The 12,719-nt window shown below is 38.4% G+C and overlaps 1 protein-coding gene across 3 annotated transcripts in view; it reads right to left on the minus strand.

Annotated features, from left to right (window-relative positions):
* Positions 1-295: 295 nt before the first annotated feature.
* The window catches only part of ERCC6L2 (ERCC excision repair 6 like 2), a 126,719-nt gene continuing 114,295 nt past the window's right edge, over positions 296-12,719 (minus strand). For all 3 annotated transcript variants that reach the window (XM_012530015.4, XM_058301551.2, XM_071216640.1), the window contains 2 exons: positions 8,227-8,408; positions 296-2,112 (listed from right to left, as the gene is read on the minus strand). In XM_012530015.4, coding sequence (XP_012385469.2) covers positions 1,095-2,112; positions 8,227-8,408 — 1,200 coding nt within the window. In that variant the 3' untranslated portion in view covers positions 296-1,094. The remainder of the gene's footprint in view (positions 2,113-8,226; positions 8,409-12,719) is intronic.

Below are 12,719 nucleotides of genomic sequence, written 5' to 3' on the forward strand. Positions count from 1 at the left end.
CATTTTCAGGATGGACACTTCCTCCTATCATAGCCCTGCTTGCTCAGCAGATGTAAAGGTGCAACAGCCCTCTGAAGGAAGAGCTGGCCGAAGCCTTAGGTCCCTGCCTACAACATGCCAGGCATGACGCCGGGGGCTTTGCAGACATGACTGCCTTTCCTTCACATGTGGCAATGCTGCACCAGTACACCTCGAGCTCCTGGCACAGCACACTGAGGCTGAATGTTTCTGAACAAAGGGATTCAACAATGAGCATATTCCAGTTGGGTTATAATCAAATTCAACAATGTAACAGTTCCAAATAAAATCAAGCCTTTACTCATTTCTTCATATTTAAGAAATACAAAAGTACAAACAAAGCTTTATATTGATTAAATCATAATTGTTACATACGAAATGGAGGCATTGGCATTCTGTGACTAATGATCATATTAATTTAGTGTCGAATTTCACACAGTAAAGTTACAAACAAGCCCTTTGACTTAAAGTTGTTAAAAAATTACTATAATATCATATAGTCAGTAACAGTTAGGATGTCTGTCTATAATAATTTAATAGCAGACCACCATACTGACAGCTAAGAAAATAAAAACCTAATTTAATGATTTTCCAAATGCTAGTGAGAAAGACACAAAAGAAACCTAGCAATGTAGACCTGCTTTGGGGGTGGGGGAGGGTGGACATGATTTGGTTTATTGCTTAATGGAATCTCAGAGAGTGCATCAAAACTTTTCTAACTGAAAGAATATTCACTAGATGATCTAAACCCCTTATCTTTCATATTAGGAAATGGAGACACACCAAGGGAAAGTAACTTATTTAGGATCACATAATTACACAATAAGAGATGCCCCAGGTCTTCTGATTGCAAACCTAGAATCTTACCCATTTCATTAACAGTCTTATATCATGATACAATCACAATCTTGAAAAGATTACATTAGATGTCAAGGAAAACAAACATGATAGCCATTTTTTAGACTTAAAAACAAAAACAAAAGCAAATAAACCCTAGAGCTAGAGTTTAATAGAAATATATGTTACAACTGAGTTCACAGTAATATAATTAGTGTGGAATCCAATGCTGTAAACATTTATGGCAGATGTTCACTGGTGTGGTAATTCATTTGTATGTTTACGTTATTACTTGATGTACTGGTTGTGTTTTCATCTCTATCACCTGAGCTAAACTTTTTCCACAGAAATTTCTCATTTGATTTCCAAAGAGAAGTTTCTAGCTCTTCTTTCCTTTTGGAAGATCTAGCAAGGGGTGCTTTTTCACATAAAGTTTCTATCACTGCCAAATCGGTGAGTTTACTAAGACTGTCGTCATTCTGCTCATTTAATATGTCCCAGAAATCTTTTGGTCTTTGTTTTGCCTTTTCCAAGGGCCTTGAGAGAATTTTCTCTGGCAGTTGTGTGGGACAGTTCCCTTGACTCTTAAAGAGGTCATCAAGAATAGAGGTATCTCCAAGTAAGTCTACCACAGAAGTGTTTTCTAACATTGGATTTTCTACCTTTTTGTTTGCTGATTGGAGAATGGGTGCATTTCCTGAAATACCCATTCTTTTCAAGTCCTGTTGGTATGTCAGAGTATTTTCCAGCTTTCTCTCACATGCTTCGGACTTACCGTTTAGGGAATTGGATGCTACCGCCCCTTTGAATGATTGGCTGTTTTTCCCAGTGTCAATCTCTTGGGTAGAGCTATTAGGCAATTTCTTAGTTTCTGCATCATTAGAAAACACCTCTTCTCCACAGAAATTGTGATCTTGAAAGTTAATGGTTTTTACTTTATATATTTTTGGGCTGCAAATTTGAGAAATTTTGTTGGTAGAATCTTTAAATGACAAAGTTTCAGAATCTGACAGTCTTTCTTTTATAAGAGATTCTCTTTTTTCAGATTTATTCCTGACTCTCTTTCCTTTCTCACAGGCAGTTTTGATGAATTCTGAAGCAGAATCCACAAAAAATTCTTTTACCTCTGGATACTGAGAGGAATAAAAGTCTCTTAGCATTTTCTGTCGTTCTTCTGACGTGGCATTAGTTATATGTTCAGCAAATTCCTTTTCAGAAGACAAGTTAAAGTAAGAAGCCATCTCTTCAAATTGTTTTCTAAAGATTTAATGAATAAAACCAGTGATTATTTTTATTCCATTTTATTTTTAAAGCACTCATCATCAGTGATATGAAATAGAGACAAAACAATGTAATCTTAGTCATTTAGTGTATGTCAACTTCATTCCACAATGAAAATGTATGCTATACCAGCAGAATGTGATCTCAATTTATTCTGCTGAAAAAAAAAATATTTTAGTTTATGAAATCACCAACTTTTTAGTTATTCTGATTTATACTACTAGGTATTCCCTGAGAAATAAAGGATCCCGGCATGTTATTCCTCTAGTCAGCCAATTTATGATGGATATGAGAATCATAACATATATTCATATCTTAAAAATATATACTTCATTCAAGTTCCAGAAAATAGAACTGTCAAAGTGTTCTAACGGGCAGAAAAGGGAACTTGGAAAATTAAGAAAGAAATTTGCTTTTATCTTCTCTTTTTTCCCCCATCTTCCAAAAATACAAAATAGAAACTTCATACAACTTTTCGATGTTCCTAAAGGGCAGTTCGAAACTGATAAATGTAAATTCTTTTTCCCCCAATTGGTCTGACTTCAGTGTAGGCAGCTAAACTAAGAAGTGAGATGCTATTTGAAGGAGGGAGTTGCATTTATAGTGTATAATATAATAGAAGCTGTTATATGCATTTTGAGGGAATGGGCCTTTGAAACTCCAGTAAGGAGGCAGAAAGATTGTTCAGGTATTCTGGGCACTGGATGCTGCTCCTTTCCCCAGTAAGGGAATTGCTTTATTGATGTTAAGTTGGAGTCCTGAGCCAGGACTCCCCAATGTTTGTAAACATTCTGTTAAACAAAAGCAATTTAGATAGCATTGCGGCACATGATTAAAAGTTCCAAAGTTTTATAACTATATCTGTATTTTGTGTATTTCTTCAAAACATTCCTTTATTCATTCAACAAAAATTTAAAGAGCCCTATTATGTGTCAGGCACTACAGCAGGAACTATACAACAGTGAACAAGACCCAGTTCCCAATCTTCAAGGCGTTTACAGTCTAGGTGGTGGAGACAAGCATGTGATAATCAAGAGTGATAAATCCTGACAGAAGTACATATGGGACCCCAATGGAGCCCATCAAAGGGGTGACTATGCCACAGGCTGGTGATGGGCAAGGTGGGGGAGGAAGATTTCTTGGAGGAAGTGCCCTTTCTGCAGTAACCTCAGGGTCAATCAGTCAGGTAAAGATAAGTGAGGGAGCCTTCCAAGGAGAGAGGGCACATGCACAGAGATGCAGGGAAACTGCCAAGGAAGGATGTCGAAAATCAAGAGGGATCCCGAATGCCAAGTTCAGAAGTTGGAATTTTATCCTGCATCCAACAGAGAATTCTTAGAGTAGAAGAATAATTTTAATATTCATAAGTAGAAGCGTTAATGCCACGATTATTTTTGCCACCTGGACCAGGTTTTATGAAGTGACTCTCTTGTGGCATATAGTCCCCGTGGTATTTAAAGCAGCCTATGCCAGTGCCAGGAAGTGTTTCAAAGACTAGACCCTAGATATGCCTGGTCAACAACCACTCTCATCACTAACAGAATATTTAATAACACAAATACAAGCTTCCAAATTTCTGTCCTGGGAACTGCCAGTGTACTTGATGGAAAGCAACATGTATGTTCTTAAAAGTTTCCAGTTTTCATTTCACATGAAGTAATGAGATATTATTTTATTAATTACCTCCAAATCCATTTCCATGGCCTTTCTAATAAATATTTGTGCTTGTGAATATTAAGTGATTGGCAAAGCTACATGCTGATGTCTTTTATTTACCCAAGACTTGCTAGGGTTTCAGCAGCTGCCAAAGTTACTTCATCTTTGCTATGCTGAAACCATGGCTTCACCTGTGACCCCACAGTTCTGTCACCTCTAAGAGGAGAACTGCTTCCAGCCCCATTTGACATGAGCAGCACACAAGTAAATTATGCCATGATGCTGCCCTTTACAGAATGAGTTACAATTATAACTCATTTTATTTTTGCCTTTTAACTTACTTTCCTAATTCTTGGTCTTCAAAAGAATTTTCTCTAAGGAACTACAAGGTACAAACTGGGTATAAGCGAGACACTTTGTAAACCAGAGTAGACTCCCACAAGTCACGTAGAGAAAGGAAAGAAAAATGGAAACAAAAGATATGCATCTTCAGCACATAAATCACAAGGACTTAGGTATTACGGATAAAATTCAAATTTCTCTCCCCTCTTTTCTTGAGGAACTGGCATAGAAGGGGTGGAACCAGCTAAAATCATCTTCTCTCTACCTGAGCTTTCAGTAGCAAAAGGAGGACTGAAAATACCATTCAAATGATAAATGTGGCGTCAGCAGGGTGCAAATTCCTGATTCTGATAAATGAGTATGGTGAGCAGGAAAGAGGTGGTGTCCGCAGTTTGGACATTATTCCCTAGTTCAGAAATTGATCGCTGTTAAAACTTATTTTTCCATATAGTGCTAAAGAAAATGAAGACACACGTATTCCTCAAAGTAAGGTAAAATGTGTATGGTGGGCCTTCTAGCAAAGTAATTGCCCCAAGGAAAAGGCACCACCCTCCCTTCCCCCCCAGATCACTGCTGCCAATCTGTTTGTGAGGAAATGTGTTGCCATAGAACTTTTCTGGAGCTGTTCACTTTTCTATACTACCACTGCCAGCTAAGAGCCACACTCTGCTCTGTCCCACATGTAGGTGAGGGATCAGTCCGTTCCCTATGTAGCCATTTCCCCACGGACCAGTTGCCTGGGAGTTGCCAAGCCACCGAGGAAAGCATTTTGAACCCTCAGGGCCTGTACCACTTTTCCGCTGTCCTCAGAGACTACCAGGACTAATCTGACCACGCCTCCCCTCTAGCTACCTCAGTCATTACCTCACTCGTCCACTGCCACTGGCCTCTCTTCCCCTCCTAATCTGTCCATGCCCCATCTAATCCAACCCCTGACCCTTCCATACTGTCCTTCAGTGCCCTGGACCAGGTCATGATCGTCCAACTCTCCCCCAGTCTTCCGTTTCCAGGCCGAATGGTCCTCCTGTCTCCTAGTCTTAACTCCCACTGGGCTGTGTTCCTTCATGAAACTGCCTCTTCCCTCAACACCCTCTCAAGTTAAGGCTTTTATATCTCACACCTTTTAAACCTTGGGTTCATGCTTCATGTTGCTGCTTGCAGACCATTATTTTCTTAGCAAACTCATTCCCCTCTCTTTAAGGTTTATGCTATCCAGTTAAACCTCTCTCTTCCCCCATTTTTGTTAACTGACCCCTTAGTTGCTTCTTGCTGTTTACTGAATACTCGAGATCCATGATTAATCTTGCTTTTGATCCCATCTCCTACTATTATTCTAGACCATGTCAATATCCAATATCCAATATCCAATATCCAATATCAATATCCAAGTGGCTATCCACCTCCAAAGACTCACCTCAGTTCCATGTCAGAACCCTACTACCAAGGTTATATGAGGCCCTTATCATCACCATCAACTGCACGACCTCCAAAACCCTGAATTCAATCATTTCGCATTCAGCTCAACTGTTTGATTACTCCCAGGACAACAATGCTGTAATATGATTTTGATCTCAAGTCCTCCAAATGACTCTTCTACCTTCTCACTCTCCATCAGCCTCACCTTGTGCAGCTCAGATTCAGCTTTATAATCATTCCTTTGCAAATATCCCCTAGTTTCCCTGTATCTCTCTCCCTTTGCTCTAACCCCTGGTAAAAGCTAGCCATCTCCCTATTCTTTGTCTATAACTGAGCAACTGAAGGTAGCTGAATAAAATCTGTACAACTGGATGGAATGATTTTATTGAAGTAAATCTCAAGCAGGGACTTAACATTACCCAGAGTTTCTAGTCCTACTAAGTTGTTTTTTTTTAAAGATTTTATTTATTTCTCTCCCCTTTCCCCCCCATTGTCTGTTTTCTGTGTCCATTCACTGTGTGTTCTTCTGTGTCCACTTGTATTATTAGGCGGCACTGGAAAACTGTATCTCTTTTTTGTTGTGTCATCTTGTTGCGTCAGCTCTCTGTGCGGCACCACTCCTGGGTGGGCTGAGCTTTTTTTCATGCTGGGCGGCTCTCCTTGTGGGGCACACTCCTACATGGGGCGCCCCTGTATGAACGGCACTCCTTGCACGCAGCAGCACTATGCGTGGGCCAGCTCCACATGGGTCAAGGAGGTCCTGGGGATCGAATCCTGGACCCTCCATATGGTAGGTGGACACTCTTATCAGTTGAGCCACAGCTGCTTCCCATAGTCCTACTAAGTTTACTTCCTACTTTACAAATGCCTTATTTCATAAATTCTCTCTCCCTAAATCTGTTTCCCTCTGAACAAATGTCCTCATTTCTGAATTCTCTGAGAAACAGAAGCCATCATCTTCTGGCCACATCTATGCCTGGCTTCATGCCTCCTCTTTCAATGCCTCTCCAAGGCTAGACCCTCACAGGTGGTCTGGACCCCATCCTCTCTTGCCTCCAGGACTTCCTTTTTTGTTATGACCTCGACTTCACGATCTCTTTTCTTCCTATTAGTCACATCCCTCAACATATGAACAGGCTGCATTATCTTCCCAACTTCAAAAACCTACCCTTAACCCCACAATACCCTCCAGCTACTGCTACTTTTCACATTCAAACTTAGAGAGTCTTCCCATTCACTGTCAACTCACCTCATCCTCTGCTTCTGCCCAATGACTGCTCTACTGCCAACTTCATGGACATTTTCTGACTTCATCTTATTCTGGTTCTCAGCAGCAACTGAAGTTACGTGCTCTTTCCTTTAGGAAACTTTCACTTTTGGGTGTCAGGACCTTATGCTGCACCTCCCACTCCACAGGCCATTCGCAGAACACCTTCCTTCTCTAGGTGTCTCCACCTTGGCCCTGGACTTCGAGTCTCCTGTGTGCTCTGCCCCTAGATGTCAGGTGACCCGATGGCTTTAAAAGTCATTTATAGTCTCTATGCTGATGCCTTCCAAATATAAATCTTCAGCCCTAAATCCCAGAGTAGCACATCCACTGTCTATTGGACATTTCCATAGGATTGCAGAGCAAGAGAAAAGGATTTTTTTTTTCTCTCTAAACTTGTTTCTCCCCTAGTCTTCCCCATTCAGTAAATCCACTCACAGTTGCTTAAACTAGACAGTTGGGAGTCATCCTTGTTTATTTCTCTCTCCCTCATTCCATTCTATCACCAAATTTCGATACTCCACCTTAAAATATTTATTGAATTCATCAATTGTGCTCTATCTCAGTGGCAACTACTCTACTCCAAACCACTATGACCAAGTTACTGATGGTCTCCCTGTGTCCACTCTGTTCTCTTCCACATTGAAGCTGAGAACATTTTAGAAACATCAGTCAGATCATGTTATGCTTCAACAGCTTTCCAGTGCACTCAGTACAAAATCTAAATTCTTTTCAGTGGTCTGCCAGGCTCTGCATGCTCTAGCCCTGTCTGTGCCTCTGTCTTCATCTTGGGCTACTCTGTGCTTGGCTGATCATACACTGAGAATTCAAGTCTTCTCTCAGTTTCCTGAACAAACCAATCTTCTTCCTTCCTTAAGGATGCTCTTACTCAGGGTCTTCTGTGATTATCCTTCAGGTCCCAACTTAAATGTCACCTTTGCAGAGAGGTCTTCCCTGACTACCAATAGAAAGGAGGCTGCACCCACTACTCACCCCATTATTCTATATCAAGGCAGTCTGTCCATTTCTGGACTTAAAAATTATTTACTTATAAGTTTTTATTATTTTTTAATTTTGTGGTTTGGTGCCAACTCCCTTCCCTCTGCCTTTTTTCTACTGTGCATTCAGCACTCAGCAGAATGCCTGGCTGCATATCAGGTGTTCATAAATATTCAATGAATAAATGAATAAAATGCACTGAAGTATTTCATTTCTCTATGATAAAATGATTTTTCTTTTTTAAAAAATCAAACCAGGGATTAGTCTTCTAAAAATCTCTAAAATGTAAAAATTCAGATTTTTCTGAAATATTCAGATGCCAGGTATGGTCAAATAAGTTTTACATTTTACTAAGGAGCTATATTTTTGAGAATTATCCTTCAAATCTAGTACTGTCATAGAGGAAATACCTGCGGATTCCTTTAGGCGTTTCTCCAATTATGAAGGTGGTCTGGTCTGTACGGTAGACTTTTTTCTTATTCTGGCTTACAGGATATGAAATGAAAAGGGGAAATGAAATGTCTCCTTCACCTGGTTGTTGGGTTTTCTTTGCATGTGTTGCTGTATCTGTCCTGAGCTTTTCTTTATATATCTGAAAAAAAGGGAAGGAAACAAAAACTAAGTCACAATCAGGTTCAGTGCTGAGGAAGACAGTTTGGCAGTTCCTCAGGCAGCTAGGTACAGAACTACTATATGACCTGGCAATCCCACAACTAGGTTTATACCCAAAATAATTGAACGCAGGGACTCAGATCTTTGTACACCGATGTTCATAGTGGCATTATTCATAATTGCCAAAAGATAGAAGCAACCCAAGTGCCCATTAACTGATAAGCAGATAAAGGAAATATGGCATAGACATACAATGGAATATTACTCAGCCATAAAAAGGAATGAAGGATCAACATGTACAACATGGACGAATCCTGAAGACACAAAAGGAGAAATATTGTACGAGCTGAGTGATTTGAAACAATTAGAATAAGCAAACTCATAGAGTCAGAATATAGAATAAAGGTTACCATGGGAAGGGATGGGGATAGGGAATGGGAAGTTAAAGCTTAAAATGTACAGGGTTTCTATTTAGACTAATGGAAATGTTTTGGTAATGGATGATGTGATGGTAGCAACAACATGGTGAACTCAATTAGCAGCACTGAAATATATATCTGAAAGTGATTAAAAAATAAAATGTTAGATTATATATATGGTAATGGGGTAAAAATTTAATTAAAAAAAAAAACCATGGAACTACACTGCACAGTGAACCCTTAGTTAAACCATGGACTATAGTTAATAGTACAATTATAAAACTGTGCTATCATCAATTGTAACAAATGTTCCACAACAATGCAGTGTTGGTGGTGGGGTGGTGGATGGGAATCCTGTATTTTATGCATGGTTTTTCTGTAAACTCACTTCTTCTCTAATAAGGAAAAAAATATGAGTTGTTTTTGGTCAAATAAACTGTTTTACTTTTCCCCAATACTCTTTATCAACAAGCACACAATATTCTCCAACTGAAATCATTATGTCAGAAAATATTAACCTGGATCTTTAAAAAGAAGTTATAAGGCTAAATTAGTTAAAATTCTTAAAGATATGAGTAACTGCAATAATATGTTTTTGTTCTCAAGACTGTAGGCATTGTGATACACAGTGACATCCATTATCCTAAATAAGGATTCAAATTAATGATGGCAAAAATATGGGATATTTAAATTTTAAATTCAGTAATTTCTCTCAAAATTCTCATGCAGCCTTTCAGCTATTTAATTTTACATAAGTAGATAAATTTTTGAAATAATCTTTATGTGATTATTAATAAATAGGAAGCCATTTTCATCTTTGTTTTTAATCTCCACTGGGTTGTGAGCATATTTAGTGATGTTAAGATGTTAATTACAGCTGTTTGAAATTACAGAATCATATTTATTGTTCAGACCATGGGTTGCTTGCTTAATATAAAATGTTAAAAAGGGTGGGTCAAGAAATTGGTAATTTTAAACTCTATGGTTCCAATTTCCCTGTCAAAATGGCATTGTGAATATGTGGAAATCCCCTTTCCATTCCCAAAAGAGAAATAATGGATACAATTTGACAACAACAAAATTATACCCGAGTTCAAATGCAAGAAGGAAAAATCTCTAACTCCAACTAACAAAAGTATAATTCAAAGACAGTAGTGAGTGGAAGCTGAAGGTCAGCAGCCCCCAGGGGTAGCAGAGACTTAAGCTATAGTTTGTAGGCCCTGTGTATTGAGGGGAGATGGAACTGATTTAACTCACTGCATTAATAATAAAATAAACAAACAAAACCACAATTGGGATTTAAAAGGTTACCTAATTTGTAAATTTGAACTAGAAAAACCAGAGTGGGGACACAGGATAGAAGCAGGCTACCTTCTTACTTTAGGCAGAAAGCATCATTGGTTAAAGAATGGAATCTTAGCCTGTAGCATTTGTGGAATCTGATTTTGCATCACTTTGTGGCATGGAAAAAACTAAGCTAAAAACCAACATAAAAAACTGGCCCAGAACCAGTAAAAACCATAGATCTCAATGAAGTGTGAATACAAAAACATACCACAGGAAGACTTCCATAATCTAGAGAATACTTGTGTTTCCGATGGGGATGGGGATGGGGCTGGGGGTAGAGGTGGGGGTAGGTGAGAGACCTGTCTCACTGAAGAGTTCAGACAAAAACTATACAAAGCATGTGAAAAACTGTACCATGAGAGGGGCAGATAAAACAATGTGAAGATCCACATCCAAGGAATTATGGATAATAAAGCAATGTGAAAGAGACTTTATTATTTTTTGAGGAGGTACTGGGATTGAACCCAGGACCTCATAAATGGGAAGTAGACGCTCAACCACTAAGCTACACCTGCTCCCTTGAAAGAGACTTTAAATCATCAGCATGTTCAAAATGATAAAGGAATATACTCCACCAGCAAGAAATGAGCATTATATAGACAGAATTGAGAAACAATCAAATACTGACTCTAAAAATAAAATATAGCTTTGAAATAAAAACTAGACAAGAAACATTTTACAAAAGCCTGAAGGCTCTTGAGCAGATTCTCTATAATATACTACTTGCAATGGGCAGATGGAAAAAAAGCCTTAACATCTCAATTGATAAACTGGAAGAATAAAATTACTTAGAATGTTGGGAAGTGGATGTGGCTCAAGCAGTTGGGCACTTGTTTACTACATGGAGGTCCTGGGTTCGGTTTCTGGTGTCTTTTAAAGAAGATGAACAAGAGAGTGAGCTGATGTGATGGGTGCAGCGAGCTGATGCAACAAGATGATGCAATGAGGAGACACAATGGGAAACACAACAAGCAGGGAGCAGAGGTGGCTCGAACGACTGGGCGCCTCCCTCCCACATGGGAAGTCCTGGGTTCAGTTCCTGGGGCCACCTAAAAAAAAAAAGATGAGCAGACACAGAGCACACAACAAACAGACACAGAGAGCAGACAGTAAGCGCAAAAAACAAGGGGTGGGGAGAAATATAGAAGTAAAATAAATCTTTTAAAAAAAGAGCAAAATTGTTACTAGAGACAAGTAAGGACATCATATATTTAAAAAATTACTTAGAATGCAGCACAGAGAGATAAAAAGAAAAATGAAAAGAAAATACAAAAGATAGATTAGGGGCAGAAGACATAAAATTTCTATAATGTTAGAAGAAAGAAACAGAGATAAGCAGAGTGATAATGGCAAAGAACTGAATACAGCATGAATCCTCAAAGTGAAAGAGCAGAGAGAATTCCTAGTGGGAAAAGTGAAAATAAATCTGTACCTTGTTAAATCACAGATTATTTTAAAAGCTACCTGAGAGAAAAGACAAAATATCCTACAAAGAAGTGACAATTAGACTAAAAGAGAATTCTCGTTAACAATACCAGTAACAGAAGGTAACGGGATAACATCCTAAAAGTACAGAGAAAAAATTACTATTAACCTAGAATTCTATACCCAGTTAAACTATCATTTAAGACATTTTCAGATACATGAAGACACCTTGTATTTACTAGACATACATTCTTGTCAAAACATTGGCTACTGAAGAATATACTTCAATAATAATAAGAATTAACTTAGTAGAAAATATTGATACAAGAAGAGATGGTGAACAAATTAGAATCATGGTTCCCTATTTTCAGAGAAATTAGAAGTCAGTTGAGAGAAACAAATTATGTAAAAGTTTGTTTTATTAGATAGAATACATTATGTTGAAACAAAATGAAAATTTCTCTAAGTAGGAAAATAAGTTATTTTGCTTGAAATGACACATTTTCTTTTGATAGGAGTTCAATGTGATTCCCTATCAAAGGGTTAGGCTATTGTGTCAACTTGGCCAGGTAATTGTGCCCAGTTGTTTGGTCAAGCAAGCACTGGGTTAACTGTAATACAAGGGCATTTATGGACTTTAGTCACCAATGACTTTACTGCAGTGGTAAATCATAGATAGCTGGTTATAATTACATCAGTCAGGGAGATTGCTATCAGCAATGAGTGATGCTTAACCCAATCAGTTGAATCCCTTAAAAGGGGAAGTGATTCCAGCATTGAGAGAGAATTTCCCAGCTTGTTTTTGACAGTCAACATGTCCCAGAACTCATCATGAATCTTCATTGGACTTACATCAGAGCTCCTGATTGCAGCCTGCCTGCGGAACCTGGACTTGTGCATCCCCATGGCTGCATGAGAGACTCTGATAAATCTATTATCGATAGATATCCCTTGTTGATTCAAAAGCCCAATTACTTTTAAAAAATGTGGCACATTTATCTTTTATCTTTTTCTTATAAGGCATTTATTTCTTTAACTTTTATTCAGGTTCATTTTATTGAAGTAACAAAGAGAACCACATATTCTATAGTAGCAAACAA

Source organism: Dasypus novemcinctus, chromosome 8 (genome assembly GCF_030445035.2).
Source record: "Dasypus novemcinctus isolate mDasNov1 chromosome 8, mDasNov1.1.hap2, whole genome shotgun sequence".
In the NCBI taxonomy this organism is placed as follows: Eukaryota; Metazoa; Chordata; class Mammalia; order Cingulata; family Dasypodidae; genus Dasypus; species Dasypus novemcinctus.